This window comes from Magnolia sinica, chromosome 10 (assembly GCF_029962835.1).
Source record: "Magnolia sinica isolate HGM2019 chromosome 10, MsV1, whole genome shotgun sequence".
NCBI classification, from domain to species: domain Eukaryota; kingdom Viridiplantae; phylum Streptophyta; class Magnoliopsida; order Magnoliales; family Magnoliaceae; genus Magnolia; species Magnolia sinica.
This window is the reverse complement of record NC_080582.1, coordinates 13,614,066-13,640,098: the sequence shown is the minus strand read 5'-3', so window position 1 is coordinate 13,640,098 and position 26,033 is coordinate 13,614,066. Positions and strand designations below refer to the sequence as shown.

The 26,033-nt window shown below is 44.6% G+C and overlaps 1 protein-coding gene across 1 annotated transcript in view; it reads right to left on the bottom strand.

The window, feature by feature from the left end:
• Positions 1-23,587, bottom strand: part of LOC131258028 (uncharacterized) — an 86,004-nt gene extending 62,417 nt beyond the window's left edge. The window contains exon 1 of the mRNA XM_058259054.1: positions 23,523-23,587. Coding sequence (XP_058115037.1) covers positions 23,523-23,558 — 36 coding nt within the window. The 5' untranslated portion in view covers positions 23,559-23,587. The remainder of the gene's footprint in view (positions 1-23,522) is intronic.
• Between the last annotated feature and the right edge of the window lie 2,446 nt (positions 23,588-26,033).

The window sequence follows — 26,033 nt, the reverse complement described above, 5'->3', positions numbered from 1 at the left end:
TAGGCAATCGGTAACAGGTTTTGACCAGTTGGCTGAAGTTGTTTCGCCATACAGGATGTGGTCGATAAATTCGAGCCGTACTTGGGGTGTCGACAATGGTTAGGCCACACGGAGTGCTTACGCACTTCATGTCGATCAACTCTACGTACGCTCGTACTAGTCGAGTTCGTCAAGTAACTCGATTGACCTAATGTATGTTCACCATGTTTGGACGCTACTGTTTGAATCTAAGGTACCAAACTCACCAGTGAAAAGTCCGTTTAACCTTGGTACCTAATCTGCTAAGACTCATGAGACGGACATGGTGGTATGGGACACCGTGGTCGAGCTGTCGGCCTACGATGGGGTGACGAGCCTCCCCGTAGTGACTAGTGAGCAACACCGCCTTGTGACCCGAATATGGTGGTATGGGATACTGTATTCGAGCTATCAGCCTACACTGATCAGGTGATGAGCCCTTTGTAGCGACCTAGAACCGTAACATCGTATGAGATTTACTAGGACTGACGACCCTAGAATGGATCACTGTTTGGAAAATGATATAAGGGAGGTACCTTAGTTTCTCAATCCTGCTGTATGAAAAGGACTAATAAGAACTTAGTAAGCACGCTCATCCATCGCATTGCATATGCCGTTTGACGTTGGGTAGAGCATTAAGGAAGTGACTGACATGCGCGACCGTGAGATGAAGATCGCAGAGGGAGTGCAGGTGACGGCATGCATCATTTATATATATCATTCTTACATTAATCAGAGTACTTAGGGATGTGTGATTGTATTGCTTTATCATTACTGCTTGGCTGAATTAATAACATGTTAACCTTTGCTTTATGGTTCCACTGAGTTGATCACTCACTCCCACGTTACGGGACGGTGTTTTAAACACCAACCAGACTTTGTTGTAGTTTTAGATGATGGTGCAGCCTACGAGGCGAAGCCATACTTTAAGGACCATCAGGCGGGTTTCTATAGACCGTTCTGATCGACGGGGCTTCAGGGCTTATACTTGTAGTAGACCATCATTTTTGACATTTTGTATTTTGAAACAATACTTGTAACTATTTGACTTGGTAATGTGTTCATACTTTGGGGACCTACAATGGTTTATACATTTTATACACTTACCACAGTCTTCCGCTTGCGTAATTTCAACTGTCCTTGGAGTATGATTTGCTGATTTAGCTTAATCTCATCATATTTTATGCACTAATATGGACAACATTTAATCATCATTATCTATGTTGCATAAGTGATGCGTTGGAACTCGGTTGTTGGGTACCTGCTCGACCCCCGATTTTCAGGGCGTTACAAGTCCCACCAAAGTTTTGGATCACAGTAACAGACGGGGGCCTGAAGTTTCAGGGGGTGTTGCAACACATGGATGGTTCAGATTTTGGACCTATATCACATGTGATGAGTTCTGGAAAAATTCGTAGTGTCCTTGTAAGCATATATATATATATATATATATATATAAAGGTTTTATGTGGTCGAGCTCATGGAAACTTCCCATGATTGGCCCACATCGTGATGTGTGTTGACCATCTACCCCATCAGTCAGATGCACCATTCCATGGTGGGCCTAAGACTTAAAAATCAAGTCAGTGATTCGTGTGGGCCACACCACATACAAAAGTTGAGAGGGGTTACCCTCTATTAAAACATTCATAATCATTCGTTGGTGTAAGACCCGTATCCTAGTCCGTACTGTTCCGTCGACTGCCGCAATCCTTCCTGTCGAATTTCGACAGCCTGCGACCTATAATTGACGTTTGTGCGCAATCCTAAGCCATATCCTATAGATTTGAGTCAGCTTAATCTGAATCATGTACCATTACAACGGCACCGTCGCCGCGGTTCCAAGCTTGTGCGCTAACCCGACGCTTAGATCATGAGATATAGACCGTACATTATAATGGTCGTGGACCGCATATTGCGAGACCCACCTATCCCATGTGGCACCAATCTCTAGGTAATCATGAGGGTGATGGATGACATCAGCCTAGCTATAGCCATCCTACCCTAGCTATAGCCACCCTACCTTAGCTATAGCCACCTTATCCTAGCTATAGCCACCCTACCCCCTAGCCTTTTTACAAACATTTATTGCTAGCCACCCTCCCTTACAAGTAATCATAGCCTACCTAAGCTACTCTCTCTCCTTATAACCCCCTCTCTCTCTCTCTCATTTCTCATCACTTTTCCCAAGTAAGAGAAGAGGCTCACGTCCAAGCTCCTCCAAGAGAGAAAAGTGATATTGGTGGCCCACTTTCCATCCGAAAAATCCTCCATCCAAGCCATCTACTTCTCATCTCCCTCCATCAAAGTGAAGCACAAGGAGATCAGCTTTCCAACGGACCAAGAAGAGTGACGGTGGGTGCTTATTAGGATAGATTTTCATATTTTGATGATGGGCCAAGTGAGGCCTACCGATTGATGGTGTGGATCACACTTTGGACCCTTGATGTGGCTAATGGACCACTTTGATCCTCATGATCATTCCATGATGGGGCCATTCTCCATGGATCCCATCATGATGTTTATTTTCCATGTATGGATAGGGTCATCTAGAACTTACATTTGGTGGAGAAAGGATCTCCACCGTTGAATCCTTGATTTGGTGGGCCCACATGTATTGGGACCCACTTGATGTATGAATGAATGCAAGGGAGGGCTCATAGTGGCGGAGCCCTCCATCACATGTGTCCCACCCCCTTTCTCTCTCTCTCTCTTTCCCTCTCTTTTCCATATATTTTGTGTGTATGATGATGTGTTCGCGTGGCCCACTCGGATGGACCCCACTTTGATGTTTGTATTTCCCATGCCCTCCAACCCCTTCTTTGGTGGCCCACATCCATAGGTGGGGCCCACCTCAATGTATGTATTATGTCCAGATTGTCCAGTATCCAGGGACGCTGGACGTTGAATGGAAAACACAAATATGAGCTTGGTTTAAGACACATTTGGGGTGGGCCACTTGTGTAGGCTCCACATTGATGTATGAATTCAATCCATGCCATCCATCCTATTTACCAACTCATTTTAGGCGTTGAGTCGAAAAATGAAGTCCATTCAATCATGGATTCAGCTGATGCGGGCCGCATACATGAAAAACCGTAGAAAAACTCTTAAAAAAAATATCAATGTAGTAGGCACTGCTGCTGCTAGAGGCGCGCAGGCAGCGCCTGCCGCGTGGAGGCGGGCGGACGGCTAGGCAGGGACCCACGGTCCCAGCCGTGGGGCCCACCATGATGTGTATTTGTTAACCAATCCGTTCATTTGGTGGGCCCCTTCTTGAAGTGGGCCCCCTCCAAAACTCAGCTCCATCGGGAACTCATGTGGCCCACATCACAAGAAATAATGGGATTGAATGGCTACCATTGAAATCTGTTTGGGTGGCCCAGAAGCTTTAGGTCAATATAAAATTTGTTTTCCTGTCTATCCAGGTCCGTGCGACCTTATTAACAGGTTGGATGGAAAGCAAACGTTATGGTGGGCCCCACGTGGGACCCACAATGATATATGTGTTTTACTCCCACTGTCCTGGCGGACGGTGGAGCCCACAAGCGATGTATGTGTTTTAGTCACACCGTCCAGGTGGACGGTGGGACCCCCCTCCACTATGACATATGCGCTTTACTCGTGCGATGTCCATCTATATGGGCCCACCATGATGCACGTGTTGCATCCAAGCCATCCAACCATTTGAAGGCTTGTCTTAAGGCTTGAGTTCAAAATGTCACTGATCTAGTAACAAGTGGACCACATAGCAAAAGTAGTGGGGATTAAGCGTCTGCCCTTGAATCCTTTTGTTTCACAGAAGTTTTGGATCATTAGGAAAATTGTTTCCTCTTAATCCAGGTTTGTGTGACCCTACGGCCATATTGGATAAAAAATAAATGATACAGTGGGCCTTGAGGATTTTAATGGTGGAAATCATTTTCACCACTGTTAATTGGAGTGCAGCCCAGTTGATCTTTTGATATGATTCATTTATATGTATATATATTTAATATATGTACATATGGATGTACTTGTGGTTGTCCATTGAGACCCATGTGATTAGGCCCATTTTGATGCATTCTAAGGCCCATGGGATATGGCCCATTGCAATGTACATAAGGCCCATAGATGTGGCCCACTTGATTTATAAAAGGCCCACGTGATGCGGCCCATTTGATGTATCTAAGGCCCATGGGTCGAGGCCCAAATGGGTTGTCCTTAGGGTCCATTGCAATGCATGATTTCTCCATGGTTTGTGGCGGGCCATGCCTTCGAAGCAATGTCGGTTTGACGTCCACAGTATAATAATGTTGGTTAAATGTCCACATTATGACTCTCCCTTAGGCCCATTGATAGGCCCATACTTGTTATATGTAGGCCGTCTAGGCCCATCTGCATTATAAGATTAGTCTATTACTTTATAATATGCTTAGTGTAGCTCCATGATTCATGCTCATACGCATGATATGTATACTTGATGTGAGAAATGTTTGATCATAGCATAAGCTGTTGGGCTAAGACATTTACGGGACTCCTTATGAGACGGAGTGCCCTACATGAGTGCGTGGTACGCGCGAGATTGCTGCATGACTAACGGTGTGACTCATGCATTTCGCATTGTGTGTCGTGATTCACTGCACGCCCTAGCGACATCAGGGCCGTGACCTCCACAGGCACATAGTGGATGGTCGTATCGAATACCAAAAATATTGGTTCTAGCATTGTAGGCACTTAAGATGTCCTTCGGTGAAAATCCCATAACCTTTTTGGTATCAGGGGATGCTCCAACGTCTAGACCGAGTGGATACACAAGCGCCTGAGTGCCAAATACCAGTAGGCTGCGTCTCCCACTGTGTCATGGTCGGTTGGAAGGGGGTGTGGCCTTATCCACCCGAGTGAGGGGGCTATAAGATAGGCTAAGTTTGACCAGCTCGCAAATGAGTCCGTTATCGATGAGCTGGGTAGGTATTGGCAAACTACTGGTCAGGTGGATAGTGTAGTCTCTTTCACTCACTTGACTGTGCAGCTAGGGAGGAGGCAGTCAGTGTAAGGTGTATTAGATCCCGGTGATATCTAGAGAGGAACTGTACTGATATGTGTACTTGATGAGTACTGACACGCTTGCTTTGCATCTCGTATATGACATTTGGCTACATAGGCCTCGCATCGCATGGCTTTGGTATGACCGACAGCATTCATGTCTTGCATCACATAGTTTTGGTACCGCTGATAGCATTCATGGACTTACCACATATTTCTGCATTACTCTGATATTATATACTTAGCACTCTCCTTGCGCACACACTTACACCACCCTCTAAGCTTTTGTAAGCTTATGCACGACCATTGCGTGCAGGTGTCATTGGACAGCAGCAATGCTGAGGCAGGAGCACGTACCAGACTATTTTGGAGCTTTTGATCACCCTGTATTTTCTCTTTTCGCATTGTACTTCAAGTTTTTAACATAGTGGATATGTGGTGATGTTGTTTTGTGACTTGGTTATGCTTGTGGTTATGCTCCAGTACAAAAAAATTCATACTGAAAATCCTCCTTGTAGGATCCCAGGATCGAAATCTGGCGTATGGGTGCTGGGAACCAAGAATGGGGTACTACGGAGGTTGTCGGCATCGGATTCAACAATCGAAAATTTTGTGAGCCCATTTTTCGAGTTTGGGGCGTGACAGAAGTTGGTATGAGAGCATAACTTGGGAATACCTAAGGATCACATCACATATCTTCTATGAACTTAGAATAAATAGGTTCCGAGCCCGAATAACTTAGCGATTTAGACCCTTAATGTTTATGCCTTTGAGAATTCTCAAGGCTGATAAGCCCTTGTTCCTTCCTGTAAGACGTAATGGCTAGAAGATCAACCCGAGCGAATCACGCTCCACCACCTGCAACTCCCGCTCCACCACCTGTTACTCTTGCTCCACCACCTGCTACTCCCACTCTACCACCTGCGACTCCTGCTCCACCACTGGATATCCTTATTTTTCAGCTGGAGGATGTCACTCCCTTACCTGAGACCGGTGTAGATCCAACCATACCCGTGAGTGTTACCCAGGTGCAGCAGATACTTCAGGCGATGACTGTTATTCTTCAGGGGCAGAGCTGGCGTCCCACTGTTACACCAGTCGAGGCAGAGCAGGAGCGTACGAGCGCCCTTCTCAAGGACTTCCGACAGCACGATCCCCCACATTTTCGGGGTGAGCCAGACCCTACTGCAGCGGAGATATGGTGCTCCGAGGTGGAGAAGATATTTGACACCATGAGATGTACAACCCAATAGCGAGTTCCATTAGCTGTATTCCTTCTCCAGGGTGAGGCTCAGCATTGATGGACATCTGTAGCCCGATCGGTAGCAGGCGATTTCATGTGGACCTAGGAGGACTTTGTAGACCGGTTTGACTGAAAGTTCTTTCCCGAGCATGTGCAACAGCAGCGCGCTCTAGAGTTTGAGACCTTGGTCCAAGGAGACATGACGGTGTCCCAGTATGAGGCATGTTTCGTTGCGCTGTCGAGGTTCACGACGTATCTTGTTGATGATGAGGGGCGGAAGGCCCGCCGTTTTGAGAACGGTTTGCATCATGCCCTCAGGAGTCATGTGATCGGACACCTGCTTCCGACATTTGAGCAGATCCTGGAGAGGGCACAGATTTATGAGTCAGATTGGGCCAGTTTGCAGAAAGCGCATGACCAGAAAGGAGATTAGAAAAGGAAGGCGCCCTCTGGTAGTTCCCAACAGCAGCAGCATCGTTCACTGCAGCAAAGCACGACCCGCTCGGTGTTCCGAGCACCAACAGTACCCATAGCACCACCTTCAGGACCATTTACCAGTACTTGCTTTAGGTGTGGTAGGACAGGACATCGTGTGCACGAGTGTCCCCATCCACGGCAGCAGCCGAGGACACCACATCAGCCGCCACGACAACCACCACAGCAGCAGCAGCGACCACAGCACCAGCCTCCAGGGCCTCCCCATAGTAGCAGAGGCAGCAGATTAGGCCACCATAGCGGCAGTAGCATCAGCAGAGACCTCAGAGGGGACCTGCACCTCCCCAGTAGGCCCAAGGCCGATTTTATGCTACCCAGCAGGACCCTCAGTCATCAGGAGGGGTCGTCAAGGGTACTCTCCCTGTTTCTACATGCATTGCAAGTGTATTGTTTGACTCTAGTGCATCGCATTCTTTTATAGCTGACGATTTCTGCTGATCGACCAGTTTACCGATGAAGTCTGCCCGGGAAGGATTGTCAGTATCGACGCCCTTAGGGAAGACTGCAGTGTTAGGCTGATTTTGCGCATCTCGCCCCGTTCTGATTGAGGATATCTTTTTACCTATCGACCTGTTCGTATTGCAGCTTTCTTGCCTGTTATCGTGTGCTGTTGAGGCACCAGCTGCTTTGAGTATCGAACAGCTGCCGGTTGTTTGTGGTTTTCCCGAAGTGTTCCAGGGGATTTCGGGGTTACCACCTCATCGGCACACTAAGTTTCAAATTGATCTCGTGCCCAGTACCGTGCCTATTTCGAAAGTCCCGTATCGTATGGCACCCTTGGAGTTATGGGAACTGCAGAAGCAGCTGGACGAGTTGCGTGAGTTAGGATTTATCCGTTTGAGCAGTTAACCGTGGGGAGCGCCGGTACTCTTCGTGAAGAAGAAGGATGGCTCGTTGAGGCTTTCGTAGATTACCGCGAGCTCAACAAGGTCACAATCAAGAACAAGTACCTGCTTGCGAGGATCGATGCTTTATTTGATTAACTGCAGGAGGCACAGTTCTTTTCAAAGATAGACTTGCGGTTCGGTTATCATCAGGTTCAGGTTCGAGATGAGGATATCTCGAAGACAGCCTTCAGGACTCGTTAGGTCATTTTGAGTTCCAAGTCATGTCCTTCGGACTGACCAATGCGCCCGCAGTATTCATGCAGTTGATGAACGAGGTCTTTCGTCCGTATCTCGATCAGTTTGTTGTGGTATTCATTGATGACATTCTAATATATTCGAGGACCCATGGGGAGCATGAGCGACATCTGGAGATTACCTTACAGACCCTTCATGCACACTAGCTTTACGCGAAGCTGGAGAAGTGTAAGTTTTGGTAGGAGGAGGTAAAGTTCCTCGGTCATGTGGTGATGAGGCAGGGCGTCGTTGTAGACCCCTCGAAGATTGATGTCGTGCGTCAGTGGGGCCAGCTCACGAACGCTTCCGAGATCCACAGTTTCCTTGGTTTGACGGGCTACTACAGACGTTTTATTGAGGGATTCTCTCGTATTGCAGCCCCGTTGACCAGGTTGACCCGGAAGGATGCCGAGTTTGTGTGGAGCGGCACTTGTGAGCAGGCATTTATGGAGCTAAAGGACCGCCTCACGTCCACTCCTGTCTTCACTCTTCCTTCTGGGAGTGATGGATTTATTGTATTTACCTATGCCTCGCGAGTCGGCTTGGGTGCTGTCCTGATGCAGCATGGGAATCCGGTGGCTTATGCTTCTCGTCAGCTCAAGGTACATGATCTGAACTACCCTACGTATGATTTGGAGCTGGCGGCAGTGGTCTTCGCACTGAAGGTGTGGAGGCATTATCTTTATGGGGTGAGGTTCGAGCTCTTCTCCAGCCACAAGAGCTTGAAGTATCTGTTCTCTCAGTCCGAGCTGAACATGAGGCAGAGGCGTTGGATGGAGCTCCTGAAAGACTATGATTTTGATCTCCAGTACCACCTGAGTAAGGCGAATGTGGTGGCGGATGCCCTCAGCCATCAGCCACGAGGCTTGTTGGCACACATGATGATTCAGGAGTGGAGGATGCTTGAGAATATAGAAGAGTACGACTTTGAGTTTGGTCTGCAGTCTTCTATCGTCCAGTTATCGAGCCTGTCAATTCAACCCTCTATTGTCGCAAGGGTGATCGAAGCTCAGCAGACAGACGAGTCGTTACAAGATTACCGAACAGAGGCAGCATCTAAGAGTCAGACAGATTGGCAGATTGGTTCTGATGGTGGACTTCGCTTCAGAGGCCGATTATATGTTTCGGATATACCTGAGTTGCGCAGAAATCTTATGACCGAGGCACATCAATCGCAGTTCTCTATCCACCCTGGCTTGACGAAGATGTATCGTGATATGAGGCATTAGTATTTTTGGTCAGGGATGAAGCGCCAGATAGCCAGTTTAGTGGCCAAGTGTGACACGTGCCAGCGTGTCAAGGCCGATCATCAGAGACCCCCTGATCTATTGCAGTCGTTGAGCATCCCGATGTAGAAGTGGGAGCACATATCTACCAATTTTGTCATGGGTTTACCGAGGATACAGCGTGGTCATGACGCCATCTGGGTTGTTGTGGACCGTCTAATGAAGTCGGCACATTTTTTTACGATTCGTGAGACTTGACATACGGACCGACTCGCCAAGATGTTTGTTGATAAGATCGCAAGACTACATGACGTTCCTGTCTCGATCGTTTCAAACCGAGACTCGAGGTTCACGTCTCAGTTTTGGAGGAGCTTCCAGAGAGCGATGGGCACTGATTTGCAGCTCAGCACCGCGTATCATCCGTAGACCGATGGCCAGACCGAGAGGGTCAACCAAATCCTTGAGGATATGCTTCGGGCCTGCGCGATTGATTTCTTGAGTAGTTGGGACAAGCACCTGCGATTGGCTGAGTTCGCGTATAACAACAGTTATCAGGCGACCATTGACATGGCTCCTTTTGAGGCATTATACGGCAGACCATGTAGATCTTCGAGTTGTTGGACCGAGGTTGGAGAGCGGCGTCTCCTAGGTCTCGAGCTTGTGCTGCAGACGTCAGAGACTATCGACATCATCAGGCAGAGGATGCGCACAGCTCAGAGCCGGCAGAAGAGTTTTGCTGACCGTCGGCGTCGTCCCTTAGAGTTTGCCATTGGGGACCATGTGTATCTCAAGGTCTCACCCATGAAGGGTGTGGTTCGTTTTGGAGTGAAGGGCAAGCTTGCCACGAGATTTATAGGACCTTTCGAGATCACCGGGAGCGTTGGCACTGTAGCCTATCGGCTTGCTTTGCTAACTCAGTTGTCAGGCATCCACAACATTTTTCACGTCTCTATGTTGAGGAAGTGTGAGTCAGACATCGTTTCCGTTATTGATTGGCAGCCGTTGGAGGTTCGTGAGAATGCTTCTTACATTGAGCAGCCAGTTCGTATCCTCGATCGAAAGGAGCAGGTCCTGCGGATCAAGGTCATTCCCTTGGTAAAGGTGTAGTAGGGCCATCATAATGTGGATGAGGCATCTTGGGAGTGCGAGGCGGAGATTCGCGAGCACTATCCCCATCTTTTTTATGCTTGATTGTATGTTGTACTGTGTTTTGATTATATATGATGTTATGTTTTCTATTTCATTATGAGTTACGGTTAGCTGCGATGGTAGTGTAAATTTCGAGGATAATTTTTTTAGGTGGGGAGAGCTGTAAGACCCGTATCCTAGTCCGTACTATTCCGTCGACTGCCGCGATCCTTCCCGTCGAATTCCAGCAACCTGCGACCTATAATCGATGTTTGCACGCGATCCTAAGCCAAATCCTGTAGATTTGAGTCAGCTTAATCCAAGTCATTTATCATTGCGACCGCACCGTCGCCGCTGTTCCAACGCCGCGTCTCTTGCGCCAACCCGACACTTAGATCATGAGATGTGAACCGTGCATTATAATGGCCGTGTACCGCATATTGCGGGACCCACCCATCCCACGTGCCACCAATCTCTACGTAATCAGGAGGGTGATGGATGACATCACCCTAGCTAAAGCCACCCTACCCTAGCTATAGCCACCCTACCTTAGTTGTAGCCACCCTACCCTAGCTATAGCCATCCTATCCTAGCTATAGCCACCCTACCCCCTAGCCTTCTTACAAACATTTATTGCTAGCCACCCTTCCTTAAAGTAATTATGGCCTACCTAAGCTACTCTCTCTCCTTACAAGCCTCTCTCTCTCTCTCTCTCTCATTTCTTATCACTTTTCCCAAGCAAGAGAAGATGCTCACGTCCAAGCTCCCCCAAGAGAGAAAAGTGATATTGGTGGCCCACTTTCATCCCAAAAATCCTTCATCCAACCCATCCACTTCTCATCTCCCTCCATCAAAGTGAAGTACAAGGAGATCAGCTTTCCAACGGACTAAGAAGATCGACGGTGGGTGCTTATTAGGATAGATTTTCATGTTTTGATGATGAGCCAAGTGAGGCCTACCGATTGATGGTGTGGATCTCACTTTGGCCCTTGATGTGGCCGATGGACCACTTTGATCCTCATGATCATTCCATAATGGGGCCATTCTCCATGAATCCCATCATGATGTTTATTTTCCATGTATGGATAGGGTCATCTAGACCTTACATTTGGTGGAGAAAGGATCTCCACCGTTGAATCCTTGATTTGGTGGGCCCACATGTATTGGGATCCACTTGATATATGATTAAATGCAAGGGAGGGTTCATAGTGGCGGAGCCCTCCATCACACGTGTCCCACCCCCTTTCTCTCTCTCTCTCTTTCCCTCTCTTTTCCATATATTTTTGTGCGTATGATGATGTGTTCGCGTGGCCCACTCGGATGGACCCCACTTTGATGTATGTATTTCCCATGCCCTCCAACCCCTTCTTTGGTGGCCCACATCCATAGGTGGGGCCCACCTCAATGTATGTATTATGTCCAGATTGTCCAGTATCCAAGGACGCTGGACGTTGAATGGAAAACACAAATATGAGCTTGGTTTAAGACACATTTGGGGTGGGCCACTTGTGTAGGCTCCACATTGATGTATGAATTCAATCCATGCCATCCATCCTATTTACCAACTCATTTTAGGTGTTGAGCCGAAAAATGAAGTCCATCCGATCTTTGGGCGGGCCATAGCATGTAAAATAGTGGTTTCAACCGTTGAATGTCACCTTGACATTTTTTATGCTCCGGTTATTGGACTCGTTTTGACGATCTTGAGCCATAGAGTGCAATGGATGGGCTGGATTCAGCTGATGCGGGCCCCATACACGAAAAACTGCAGAAAAACTCTTTTAAAAAAAATAAAAAAATATCAAGCTGCTAGAGGCGCGCAGGCAACGCCTGCCACATGGAGGCAGGCGGACGGCTAGGCAGGGACCCATGGTCCCACCCGTGGGCCCCACCATGATGTGTATTTATCATCCAATCCATTCATTTGGTGGGCCCCTTCTTAAAGTGGGCCCCCTCCAAAACTCAGCTCCATCGGGAACTCATGTGGCCCACATCACAGGAAATAATGGGATTGAATGGCTACCATTGAAATCTATTTGGGTGGCCCAGAAGCTTTGGGTCAATATAAAATTTGTTTTCCTGTCATCCAGGTTCGTGCGACCTTATCAACAGGTTGGATGGAAAGCAAACGTTATGGTGGGCCCCACGTGGGACCCACAATGATATATGTGTTTTACTCCCACTGTCCTGGCGGATGGTGGAGCCCACAAGCGATGTATGTGTTTTAGTCACATCGTCCAGGCGGACGGTGGGACCCCCCTCCACTAGGACATATGTGCTTTATTGGTGTGCTGTCCATCTATATGGGCCCACCATGATGCATGTGTTGCATCCAAGCCATCCAACCATTTGAAGGCTTGTCTTGAGGCTTGAGTTCAAAATGTCACTGATCTAGTAACAAGTGGACCACATAGCAAAAGTAGTGGGGATTGAGCGTCTGCCCTTGAATCCTTTTGTTTCACAGAAGTTTTGGATCATTAGGAAAATTGTTTCCTCTTAATCCAGGTTTGTGTGACCCTACGACCATATTGGATAGAAAATAAATGATACAGTGGGCCTTGAGGATTTTAATGGTGGAAATCATTTTCACCACTGTTAATTGGAGTGCAGCCCAGTTGATCTTTTGATATGATTCATTTATATGTATATATAATTAATATATGTACATATGGATGTACTTGTGGTCGTCCGTTGAAACCCATGTGATTAGGCCCATTTTGATGCATTCTAAGGCCCATGGGATATGGCCCATTGCAATGTACATAAGGCCCATAGATGCGGCCCACTTGATTTATAAAAGGCCCACGTGATGCGGCCCATTTGATGTATCTAAGGCCCATGGGTCGAGGCCCAAACGGGTTGTCCTTAGGGTCCATTGCAATGCGTGATTTCTCCATGGTTTGTGGCGGGCCATGCCTTGGGAGCAATGTCGGTTTGACGTCCACATTGTAATAATGTTGGTTAAATGTCCACATTATGACTCTCCCTTGGGCCCATTGATAGGCCCATACTTGTTATGTGTAGGCCGTCTAGGCCCATCTGCATTATAAGATTAGTCTATTACTTTATAACATGCTTAGTGTAGCTCCATGATATATGTCCATACGCATCATATGTATGCTTGATGTGAGAAATGTTTGGTCATAGCATAAGCCGTTGGGCTGAGACATTTACGGGACTCTTTATGAGACTGAGTGCCCCACATGAGTGCGTGGTACGCGCAAGATTGCTGCATGACTGACGGTGTGACCATGCATTTCGCATTGTGTGTCGTGATTCACTGCACGCCCTAGCGACATCAGGGCCGTGACCTCCACAGGCACATCGTGGATGGTCGTATCAGATACCGAAAATATTGGTTCTAGCATTGTGAGCACTTAGGATGTCCTTAGGTGAAAATTCCAGAACCTTTTTGGTACCAGGGGATGCTCCAACGTCTAGACCGAGTGGATACACGAGCGCCTGAGTGCCGAATACCAGTAAGCCGCGTCTCTCACTGTGTCATGGTCGATTGGAAGGGGGTGTGGCCTTATCCGCCCAAGTGAGGGGGGCTATAAGCTAGGCTGAGTTTGACCAGCTCGCAAATGAGTCCGCTATCAACGAGCCGGGTAGGTGTTGGCAAACTACTAGTTAGGTATATAATGTAAATTCTTTCACTCGCTTAACTATGCAGCTATGGAGGAGGTAGTTAGTGTGAGGTGTATTAGACCCCGGTGATATCCAGAGAGGAACTGTACTGATATGTGTACTTGATGAGTACTGGCACGCTTGCTTTGCATCTCGCATATGACATTTGGCTACATAGGCCTCGCATTGCATGACTTTATTATGGCCGATAGCATTCATACCTTGTATCACATAGTTGGTACTGCTGATAGCATTCATGGACTTACCACATATTTTCGCATTACTCTGATATTGTATACTTGGCACTCGCCTTGCGCACACACTTACACCACCCTCTAAGCTTTTGTAAGCTTATGCACGACCGTTGCGTGCAGGTGTCGTTAGGCAGCAGCAGTGCTGAGGCAGGAGCGCGTACTAGACTATTTTGGAGCTTTTGATCACCCTGTATTTTCCCTTTTAGCATTGTACTTCAAGTTTTTGACATAGTGGATATGTGGTGATGTTGTTTTGTGACTTAGTTATGCTTGTAGTTATGCTCCATTACAAAAAAAATTCATACTGAAAATCCTCCTTGTAGGATCCTAGGATCGGAATCTAGCGTATGAGTGCTGGGAACCGAGAATGGAGTACTACGGAGGCTGTCAGCACCGGATTCGGCAATCGGGAATTTTGTGAGCCCGTTTTCAGAGTTTGGGGCGTGACAGTTGGGCCCACCGAGATATGGTTCACAAATCCAAATCATCCATTATGCGTGTCCCACGTGGACCAGGGGTCAGACCAAGTTTCAAATGCATCCAAATTTCAGGTGGGCCCCACCAAGTGCTTTATATGTTTTAGGCATGTCTTCACATGATTTTAAATGGTATGGCCCACTTTAGTTCTGTATACGGCTGATTTTTCGATATCCCATAATTTAAAGGGGACCCATCAAATGCACGGTGTTGATGGTCGACACGCATCATGGCGGGGCCCACGTAGCTCGACCTCATGGGAAGTTCCCATGAGCTCCACAGCATAAAACCTTTTCTATATATACCCGTTGACGTGGGACACGCATAATGGATGGTCTAGATTTGTGAACCACACCTTGGTGGGCCCAACAAATGATTATGAATGTCTTAATGGAGGGTAACTTGTGGGTTATCCCAAAGTACTCATTGCCAAATTTCAGCCCACCCATTCTTTGGGTTGTTGGAGTTCAGCAATTTCATTAATTTATAGTATATTTATTTTCTGATGGCTCACATACATCACTGTGGGTCCCACCAGATGAGAGGGGGATCCACAACACATTATAAGTGGGTCATGCTGCTGGAATACAGGCCCAGCAATAGCCCAATGTAGGGGCGTCCCATGGTGGGTAGTCCTACGGGCCTAGGTGTTTGGCCCAAAACTGACCCAAATTTGCAGTCCGCACCACGATCAGCTCAAATGTCTATTGGGTCTGAAATTTTGTAGGGAGACACTTACATTAATGGGCCACACCCCCACAAATTTTCAGGATTTGGACACTTAGGAATATTTTAATTAATTTAAATGAAACAGACTGTCCAAAAAATCGGACTGTCCTGGACGTCCTAACGTGGTGGGCTAGTCCGGCCCTCGGGTTCCTTGTGAGTCCGGTTACCAAATCTGGGGTGTGATGTAACCCCTCTCAACTTTTGTATGTGGTGTGGTCCACACGAGTCATCGATTGACTTGATTTTTAAGCCCCAGGCCCACCATGGAATGGTGCATTTGACTGATGAGGTAGATGTTCGACATGCATCACAATGGGGCCCACACAACTCAACCTCATATATATATATATATAGATGTTAGCTGTGCATCGGTTTGCACTACGAAGTTTTTTTGAGAAATCATTACACATGATGTGACTATAAAATCTTAATGGTCCAACGTGTAGCAGCACCTTATGAAACCCCACATGCTCAATTTTTACTTTGATCCAAAACTTTGGTGGTCCATGAAAAAGAAAAAAAACAGTGTCCTCCCTTGATTTGCATTTCTCTTTTCTATAGCCCACCAAAATTTTAGATCATGGTGAAAATTTGTCCCTTAGGATTTTATGGGATTGATGTTTTATTTTTAAACCAATCTGATTTAAATGATTTTAAACTCGCAGGTATACGAATCAGATGTAAATATGGTACGTATTACGAAATCGTTCCCACGAGGACTGGTTGTCACAATTTAAAGCTACGATTCTTCTTAACTAATCCAACAAATAATCGAGTAAACTACTAACACAAATATACGAAAAATAATCGAGAATAATGAGAAAAATTTAATCAAGGAGAAGACTAGGACTTTCGAATCCACTCCTAATTATCCTAACCCTTGTTTTACCTGTTGATTCACCCTATTCAGATTGATATAAATTAAATAAATCACAAACTATGTCCTTGGTCGGGCACACAGAATGTATAATCCCTTAAAGCATATGGATCACATCTTTCCATCCATGGTCAGGCATGAAGAGATGTAGATTCCTGTTTCTTCCTCTATAGGAAACCTGTTCATGGTCAGACACAAGCACCTAGAATAATATTCCAAACAACATCCATAACTAGACTTTGGTTAAGCTCATAGCATGGAGAAGTACGGAGATTTCGGTTAAGCACACTAGAAACAAATTAATCAAATCAGATGAAATCAACACATAACAAGAGTTATTCAAATTAGGGGCTTCATCTCAGCCCTAGCTAACAAATTAAAAATCCATGGAATGTAGCATAGATTCAGAGAAGGAAAATGTAAGTGATGAAGAGCACATCCACATCCACATATTCTGCTTTGCTCTACGTCCAACCAAGCTCTCCCTCTTTCTTCTCTTTTCTTCTCTTTCTCTTCTCTGGATCTCTCCTCTGGATCTCTCTTTTTTTGGCTCTGGCCTCCTCCCTCTGTTTTATAGTAGCCTTAGTTGATTTACGCAGCAGCAGGTCGATTGAGAAACAGAAGTTGGTGCGTGTATACCCATTACACATTGAAAATCGGAGCCTCCCACGTCCCATGTTCCTTGCATGTTGTCTGTTAAATCAACATCTCCTGGGACGTTCTAAGATGGTCTACATAATGGACGGCTTGGATCGATCATACGAGCCATAAAGGTGGCCCACTAGCTTCCGAAAAACGGACAGCCGTCAGGACGCGAACAGAGCATGCGGATCTCTTCCGCTGTGATGCTGGTGGGACCCATTCCCTCATTATTTTGGGAAATCCAATCCGTCCATTGGATGGAGGACGAGATTTCTGTCAGGAATACACAGTTTTTACCTTCTTTTGATGAGGCCCAACTGTTATCTTTCTCTGCCGTTCAACCTACTTTTGAACAGATAGATTTCCATAAGCGCTTTCTTTTGAAATTCGGTCACCTACAATTTGGCAATAGCGATACTGGGATTCTGGTGGACGGTTTGGATTGTCCGTTTGGGCAATGTATGGGGCCCACAACAGCAACCGGTGATGGTGCTGTGCGAACGCTATAACGGCAATTGCCGTTTTCGAATCAGAGAAGAAGGTTGCTACCGTGCACGGCTAGTGCACATGTACACTATGCACATGCCACGTTAGGTGAGGTCTACTGTAATGTTTCTGCTAAATCTTATCCATCCATTTATTTCATCATCTCATTTACGGTGTTGGAATCGAAGTTGAGGCATATCCAGAGACCAGGTGGGCCCAGGATCAACGGTTTAGGGGCTGATCTGTCAGTTGGGGCACTTTCATAGTAATCCGAGGGCTGAAATTTGATATGTACGGTTAATTTATGGCCCTCATCCCATGTATGAAGTTTCGAGTCAATCGGATGGTGGAACCCCTGTGATCTTGCATTCTGGACTAATTTCGGGTCATTTTAATGTGAATGGCTTGATTTCCTCAGATCCCTGGTATGTAAATTATTCAATATTGGTCCTCTGGAGTGCGTTCCTTGCTCTGGTGACTTTAGGGCGTCAAATCCATGCTTGTAGTACTCTTTTTCCATCAACGCTCCTTATTTCATCCTGCAACAAAAATATAATTAAAATACTTCGTTAAGCATTATCATATACGTAAAATTCGACAATAATCGGGGTCTAATATGCAATATTCGACCCTCATCAGAGATTTCGCATCACATCGACCGTACGGATTAGACGTCCATGATATGTGTGCAAAGGTGCACATGTGTGTAGGTGTGTAGGTGAGCATGACTATATATATAGATATATATCGGAAATGCTACGATGCGGTCGAGCGCATGCAACCCTAACGTACAGTTGAGTTGTGTCCAGTTTTCCATCGTTGGATGATAAATTTGAAAATTATACTACTCAGATAATGACTTCTAATGAAAAGGAAACCAGCGAAATCGGTAGAGCATTTTACTCGCCCACGAAGAAAGAGATCAAGCATTGGATTACATGGTGTGACCTTAACGGTGTGTTGCTGTTAGACTCACTATGATGAATGTGTTATATCCAAACCGTCCATCCATTAGCCAAGTTTATTTTAGGGCACAATCATAAAAATGAGGCAGATCAAAAGCTCAAGTGGACCACATCACATGCTTATCATTGAAAACTGCTGGGGCCCATAGAAGTTTCGAATCGCGCTGATTTTTGTTTTTTCTCTTCATATACGCTTGGGTGACCCTATGGACAGGTAGGATTGCAAATAAACATCATGGTAGGCCTTAGGAAGGTTTTAAAGGTGAGTGTCACGGTGCCCCACTGCTTTCTGTGGTGAGATCCACTTGAGCTTTGGATCTTCATAATTTTCAGGCTCATGATCTAAATTGACCTCGCCAAATAAATGGACGGTGTGGATATAGCACATACATTATGGTGGAGCCCACACAATTGGTCATGACGTCGTTGCAACAACTAAGTCGGTGGTGCGTGGCACACCGCACAAGGCGCTTACTGAAAGTAGGGGAGCGGACTTGGTGTTGTCTGGTAACACCTTTGTTACCCTTACTGTGTGGGGCCTACTTTAATGATTTTTTTATTATTATTATTATTTTTATTTTTTTTGTATATCTATGCATTCCATCATTTTTATTTATATATTCTTAGGACTTGATCCCAAAACTTAAGCAGATCCAATTATCAGGTGGACGACACCACTAGAACCAGTGGTGAATTGGTATTAAAAGCTTTTTATGGGCAACAAAAGTTTTGGATTAATCTAATCTTTACATTTTCCCTTCATCCATGTCTAGTTGACCTTATCAACGGGTTTGATGGAAACAAAACATTACAATGGACATTACTATGGGCCCTAGGAAGTTTTAATGGTAGGCATTCCATCACCACTGTTTCTGATAATATGGTCCACCTGAGATTTAAGTCTTCTTCATTTTTGGCCTTATGCCATAAAATGATCGTGAGAAACAATTGGACGTCATGGATATTAAATAAATGGATTAATTTGGCCCAACAGTGAGGGCCGCACTGTCAATGGTGAGGCCGGGGCTGCATATAACCTGCTCCCATCGTGTCGAAGTAGAACGCCTCACGTGCTACGGCATGAATTTCTCGTGAAGCCTTCCGCAAGAAGTTCTTGTGAACTTAGGTGGGGCCCATTGTGATGCTTGTTAGAAATCCACTCGTTCATCCATTTTGCGAGCTCGTTCTAAGACATAAGAACAAAATTGATCCTGATCCAACACTCAAGTGGACCACACGAGAGGGAAAACCTGGGGAAAAATACCTACCGTTGAAACCTTCCTGGGTTTAAACTTGATGTTTACATGACATCCAAACCGTTGATGAGGTCATTTCCATTGGGATGAATTGAAAACACAAAGAACTGAGCCTAATACAAATTTTTTGTGGACATACGAATGTTTCAACTCTGACTGTTCAATCCCCATTGTTTCCTATTGTATGGCCCACTAGAGACTTGGATCCGGCTCATTTTTTGTTGCATAAACTACACCAAGGTCGCAAAAAGGATGGACAAGGTGGATTTATCACAAACATCACGGTGGTCCCACTTAGTTCCCAACACCGGAACTTACTGCGAAAGGCTTTTCAGGGAATCTACGCCCATCCGCCATGTGCAACGACCTTGGTGTTGTTATGTTGCCGTCGTGGCCCAACCATGATGTAAGTGTTATATTCACACCATCCATCCATTTGGTGAGATTATTTTATGGCATTAGCCCAAACATAAGGTAGATTCAAAGCTCAGGTGGACCACAACATAGAAAACAATGGAGATTGAGTGTCTACCATTGAAAATATTGAAAACTTCTTAGGGGCCACAAAAGTTTTAGATCTAGCTGGTATTTGTTCTGTCCTTTCATACAGGTCTGTGTGACAATATGAACAGGCTGGATAACAAATAAACATCATGGTGCGTCATATGAAGTTTTCAACGGTGGTCATCATTGTCCCCACTGCCCTCTGTGGTGTGATTCATTTAAGAGCTGGATCTTCGTTATTTAAAATGAAATCTCTAAAATGACAGACGGTGTGGATATTACACTGAATCAAGAACTTACCCAATAAGTCATAAATGGGTACTGCGACTTCCACCGATTTTGCCTTTGTTTACGTAGCAGGCATGCATACAATATATTTTTCAAATTTATCATCCAACGACATCAAACGGGACACGACTCGACCGTATGTTAGCGTTTCATGCGCTCAACCACATAGTACCATTTCCATATATATATATATATATATATATATATATATATATATATATAGATATATATATAGCGCTCAACCACATATATATATATATATATATATATATATATAGAATAGCGTACAACTTTTTTTTTTTTTGGATAGCGTACAACTGGATACACATCAATACCTTGGCCCAAAGCCAGCCCAATGAGACAATCCGAACCGTTTAATCAGTACAAACAGGCCCATAGTCTATATCCGAATGTTGATCTGATGGGCATACATGAATATACCTGATGCGACAATCCCAGGACTAATCAGGCGAGTACAAATAGACAGATTAGGAAAAAAAATTTACAACAACCGTCCCATTTTACACGAAAATCTCAAAAGATTGGACAGCCAGGATATTCCTATATGAGAGATTTTTTGGGTTCCTTTGTGGGACCCATCAAATCAATGGTGTTGATCACCCGACCATGGACCCACTCATACAAACAAACCACCCACCCAATTCCTCACCTATAAACATGGTGGGCCCATCTTATGTAGTAGGCCTTATTGTAGTCCCTTTCTCTTTAACCTTCTTTACATAAACAAACCACTCGTAGAGGTTATTCATAAAGACAAAAAGGGAACTACATAAGATACTAGTGTTAGCTTAACCAAACCCATAAGTGATGTTTATGTAAGATCCACTCTAAACCATTAGATATTTACTTCTACATTAGGCCCAAAGACAATTTTAGGCTGATATGTGATTATGTTGGGTCACACCAAAGGAATATAATTGGGAGAAGGACATACACCCTTAAGTTTTATAAGACTCGTGATGGTTATTATATGAAATACACTCTAATCATTAGATTCCATTAAAAAAAAAAAAAAAAAGAAATTTAGGCTTGTGGCCTAAAATTCACACACATCCATGATTCACATTGGCACACCAATTGATATATTTTGAAGGGTGAGCGTTCATATGCATACTGTTTCCAATAATATAGTCCATATAATTCATAGATGAAATTGATTTTTAGGCCCTTGGCATAACATAGGTTGATGAGTATTTTACATAAACATTACATCCACTGACCAGTTTGCTTTTGAATGGAATGCAGTGGAATGATAACTATATCACTGAATGAGGTAGCGTTTGATAATATTTTTGAAAAAGGCATGAGAAGGTAAAATCCATAAGGTAATTTTTTCTTTAATTTTATTTTAATTTTCTTTTACAAAATTCCCTTTCTATTTTCAAGAGGTCTCAAGTGCATTGGGTTGGACCTAAATTACTATCCAACCGCAGGAGAATTTCCCACCTTTCATCTGCGTCCAACATTCAAACTGTAGAGTAGGCTTGCCACATCATGATGATCATGTTTGACAAAAATCAACCGCATTCACTCTTAGAGATCAGTGCCACACTTGTATTTTGTTACTTATGGACGATTAGACATTGTTTTCCAGTATGTGGTCCACTGGAGAGGTACGCACCTTATTTTCTCTTAACATAATTCTCATGGTGGGCCAACCCATTAAAAGGGTCAGATGTCGCATGCCGTGCAGCACCGTGCCAGGCTTGGGTAGGGTTGAGGTTAGGGTAGAAGAAGGGTAAAGGTAAAAAAGAATGAGTAAAATCTGACTTTATACTACCCAATTCTCGTTCGGATCGGATCGGATCGGACCGGATTGGATCAAATCGAGTTGCTATATGACCCAAACTTGACTCAGTTTGGCGTTGGATCCGAGTGGGTCTACTCGATCCGACCCGACTGTGGCTTTCGGTTCAGGTCGGATCAGATCCAACTGATTCGGATACGACAGGTCGGTCAGATCCTGCCCACCTCTAAACATGAGTGATGCTAACACCTATCCAACCGGTTGCACGATAAGTTACTGAATTATGGCCCACCTAGCAGATAACTTCATGAGTAGGAAATCCACCTCATCCGATAGGTTGGCACCACCTAAGGGTCACCATGTGGAGAAAATCAGCTCCATCCACTCATCAGGTGGGACATACCTAAAATAACTTGCAGCTGCAGGTAATTAACGAAGTACAAGTTTTTTTTATTTTTTTTTTCCACCTGATGAGTCGATTGTGCTAACTCTTACAAAAGGGGATTCTCATAATGGGCAAAAACCTATCGGACGGGTGGAATTCCACATGCAAATGACATGCTGAAAGTAATCTGCTGATGAACTGGAACTGATAGTCCAACCACTTGGATGTAATCATTTATCTTTAAATATTAAATACAACTACAAAATAAACCAACTCATAGGAGTTTTGAGCCGAGTCGAGTTTTCGTGTTTTCTAAATTACGATAAATGAGCGGAAATTCGCTAGGATTATTTGAAGGGTATATTTTTTTCGGTGGGTGGCCCGAGAAAAATTTTCGAACGAAGTTTGAGAAATCCACACCGATCATCCGTTTTGCCAGCTCATGTTAGTCCATGAATCCAAAAAAGAGACAGATGCAAATCTCAAGAGAGCTACGCGACACGAAAAAGTGATGAGACCATTGAAACCTCCTTGGGTCGACCTTGATGTTTATATGCCATCTAAACGAATATTAGCCTGACCCAGAACTTTTGTAGCCCCGTGAATGTTTCAACAGTAGGTGTTCAATCCCCACTGTTTTCAATGGTGTGGCCCACTTGATTTTTGGATTCATGTACTAGCATGAGCTGGAAAAACGGGTAGACGGGGTGGATTTCTCACAAACCTCATGGTGGCCCCACCGTACGGTTCTCAGTCAATCGGCACCCATCAGTTTCGCAGCTGAAATTGATCAGAAACGAACAAATGAGAGTATTTATATCATGACCAGACCAAAGAAATCAGCAAAATTATTGTGATAGCTTATGCATCCAAACGCACCCTCAAAACTCAAATGAACAAATGAGAGTATTCATATCACGACCAAATAAATTAGCAAAATTATTGCAATAGATTGTGCATCCAAACGCACCCTCAAAACTCAAATCACTTGGAAGTCGAAATGCATACCTTAGGTGAGAGCGACATAGGACGAGAGTCGCCCATCTGTTTGGCAGGACGAATAAAATTGAGAAAAACAGAGGTACGACCGCCTCTTTATCGAGGGCCAGAGTCCACACTACCAGTCGCGTTTTCTGACCATTCTTAAATGGTGGTGACTCATCCGTACATGGATCCCAAAACATGGATAATGGAACTCCCTGAGCCATCTGACCGATAGATTGGAGTCTATTTTATCACAACTGATTCGATGGTTAGGATCATCTTGTAAGACCAATTTGTGGGTTCTGGCCTATGCACGGCCAGGATTACGGTTTGAACGATCTGAATAGATGTAGATGTATGCCACATCGTAGATGGGAGCGGATTAGGTATGGCCCCCGCCTCACGCGACACGGTGCGGCCCTGACTATGGGGCCACCTTGATATATATGTAGAATATCTACACCGTCCATCCGTTTTTTCAGCTCATTTTAGTATGCAATACTAAAAATGAATAGATACAATCTCAGATGGACTACACTACGGGAATGAGTGATCATTAAACGTCCACCATTAAAAAAATTTCCTTGTTCGTACTGTAAGTTTTATTTGAAATCCAACCTCCTGATAGGATCTCTCGGATCTGGATGAAGGAAAAAGCAAATATCAGATTCATCAAATATATTAATGGCCCACATGAAATTTTTTATGATCAATTACCACTATTTCCTGTAGTGTGGTCCATTTCAGAGTTGGATATTCTTATTTTTTGGTACCTTATCCTAAAATTATCTGTAAAAACAGATGGACGGCATGGATATACTACAAATACATTAATATGGGCCCCACAGTCAGGGCGGCACCGTGTTGGGTAAGGCCGGGGCCGCATCTAATCCACGTCTCATCAGAGAATGACTGACATCAAGTTGCAAAATGATAGTTACACGTGTCAGTTTGTTGGCGGACGCGGATTGCTTACTACCCCCGCCCGTCCCAATCTCCGAACGGGCAGTTCTGTGGGCTGGCCCACCGTGATGTATCTGTACATCCAAACCGTCTATCCCTTTTATCATATTATTTTAATGCATAAAAAAAAATGAGGCATATCCAACGATCAAATGGAGCATACCACAGATGACTCTTGCATTTAATGCTTTGTGCATTTTAATGCAACCAAGCATGGTGTTGTTCTCTTGATCGTTGGATCTCCCTCAATTTTGTTTTAACGGCATAAAATAATCTGATAAAATGGATAGACGGTTTGGATGTATAGATACATCACAGTGGACCCGCCCACGGAACTACCCGTTCGGAGCTAGGAACGGGGTAGTACGCAATCCGCGTCCTTTTTTTACTGGGGAGTATCTCGTTGCGAAATTTCTTCGTCCGTGCAGATGAGACCAATGGTTCATCACATGCGTTGACAACATTTCACGCGGAAGTATACGAAAAGTTTCCATGCGCCTAGTTGCATTTGGGCATGTTAGCACCACATCATCTATCTGGACCGTCCATTAGGTCCAGTCCACCTTTTTTTCTTTTAAAGACTAATATGCAAATATCGTTGCAATTGAATGGTCTTAAATATACTTGAATTGAGGTATCTTTTATGAATTATCTGCATCATTTTTACATGGTGTTGAATGGATGGTATGGATCATCTGCACCATTTCTCGTTCATGTAGCCTTTGAAGAGATGCTGGACATATTGGACGGTCCAGATAACGTATCTGGATGTAAATGCAGGTCCACAGAGCTCATGAAAAGTAGCCAAATGTATTATTTATTTAAAGGTGTTCGTAGAGGCAGGCGGGTCCACGCGGAAACGGATTGGCTACTCCCCATGACTACAGCCCAGTGGCTGGTGGTCGGTACTCTGTGGGTCCCACCATGATGTATGTGTTTCATCCATTCCATTCATCCATTTTTATTGATCATTTTAGTGGTTAATCCCAAAAATTAGAGGGATTTAAATCTCAGGACCACACCACAGGAAAACAATATTAATTGGATATCCACCATTAAAATACCCTTAAGGCCCACTGTACTGTTTATTTCACATCAAATCTGTTGATTAGCTCATATAGACCCATATAAAGGGGAAAAACAAAAATCAGCTCGATGCAAGGTTTTTAATGGTCAACGCTCATTCAACACTATTTCCTATAATGTGGTCCACTTGAGATTGGTATATAGCTCATTTTTAGTTTCATAATATAAAATGATATGAAAATATAGATGGACAGCATGTATAAAACACATACATCATGGTGGAGCCCACGGATCACCCACCATAAGGCACTGGACCACACCATAGTAAACAGCATGAATTTAACGTCTACAGTTGAAAAGTTGTTGGGGACACAGAAGTTTTAGATCAAGATTATATTTTTGTTTTCCCTTAATCCATGTCCGTGTGATCTTATGAATAGGTTGGTTGACAAATAAACATTACTTTGGGCCTTAGTAAGGTTTCAACGGTGGAAATCAATATATCCACGGTTTCCTTTGGTATGGTCCACTTAAGGTTTTGATATG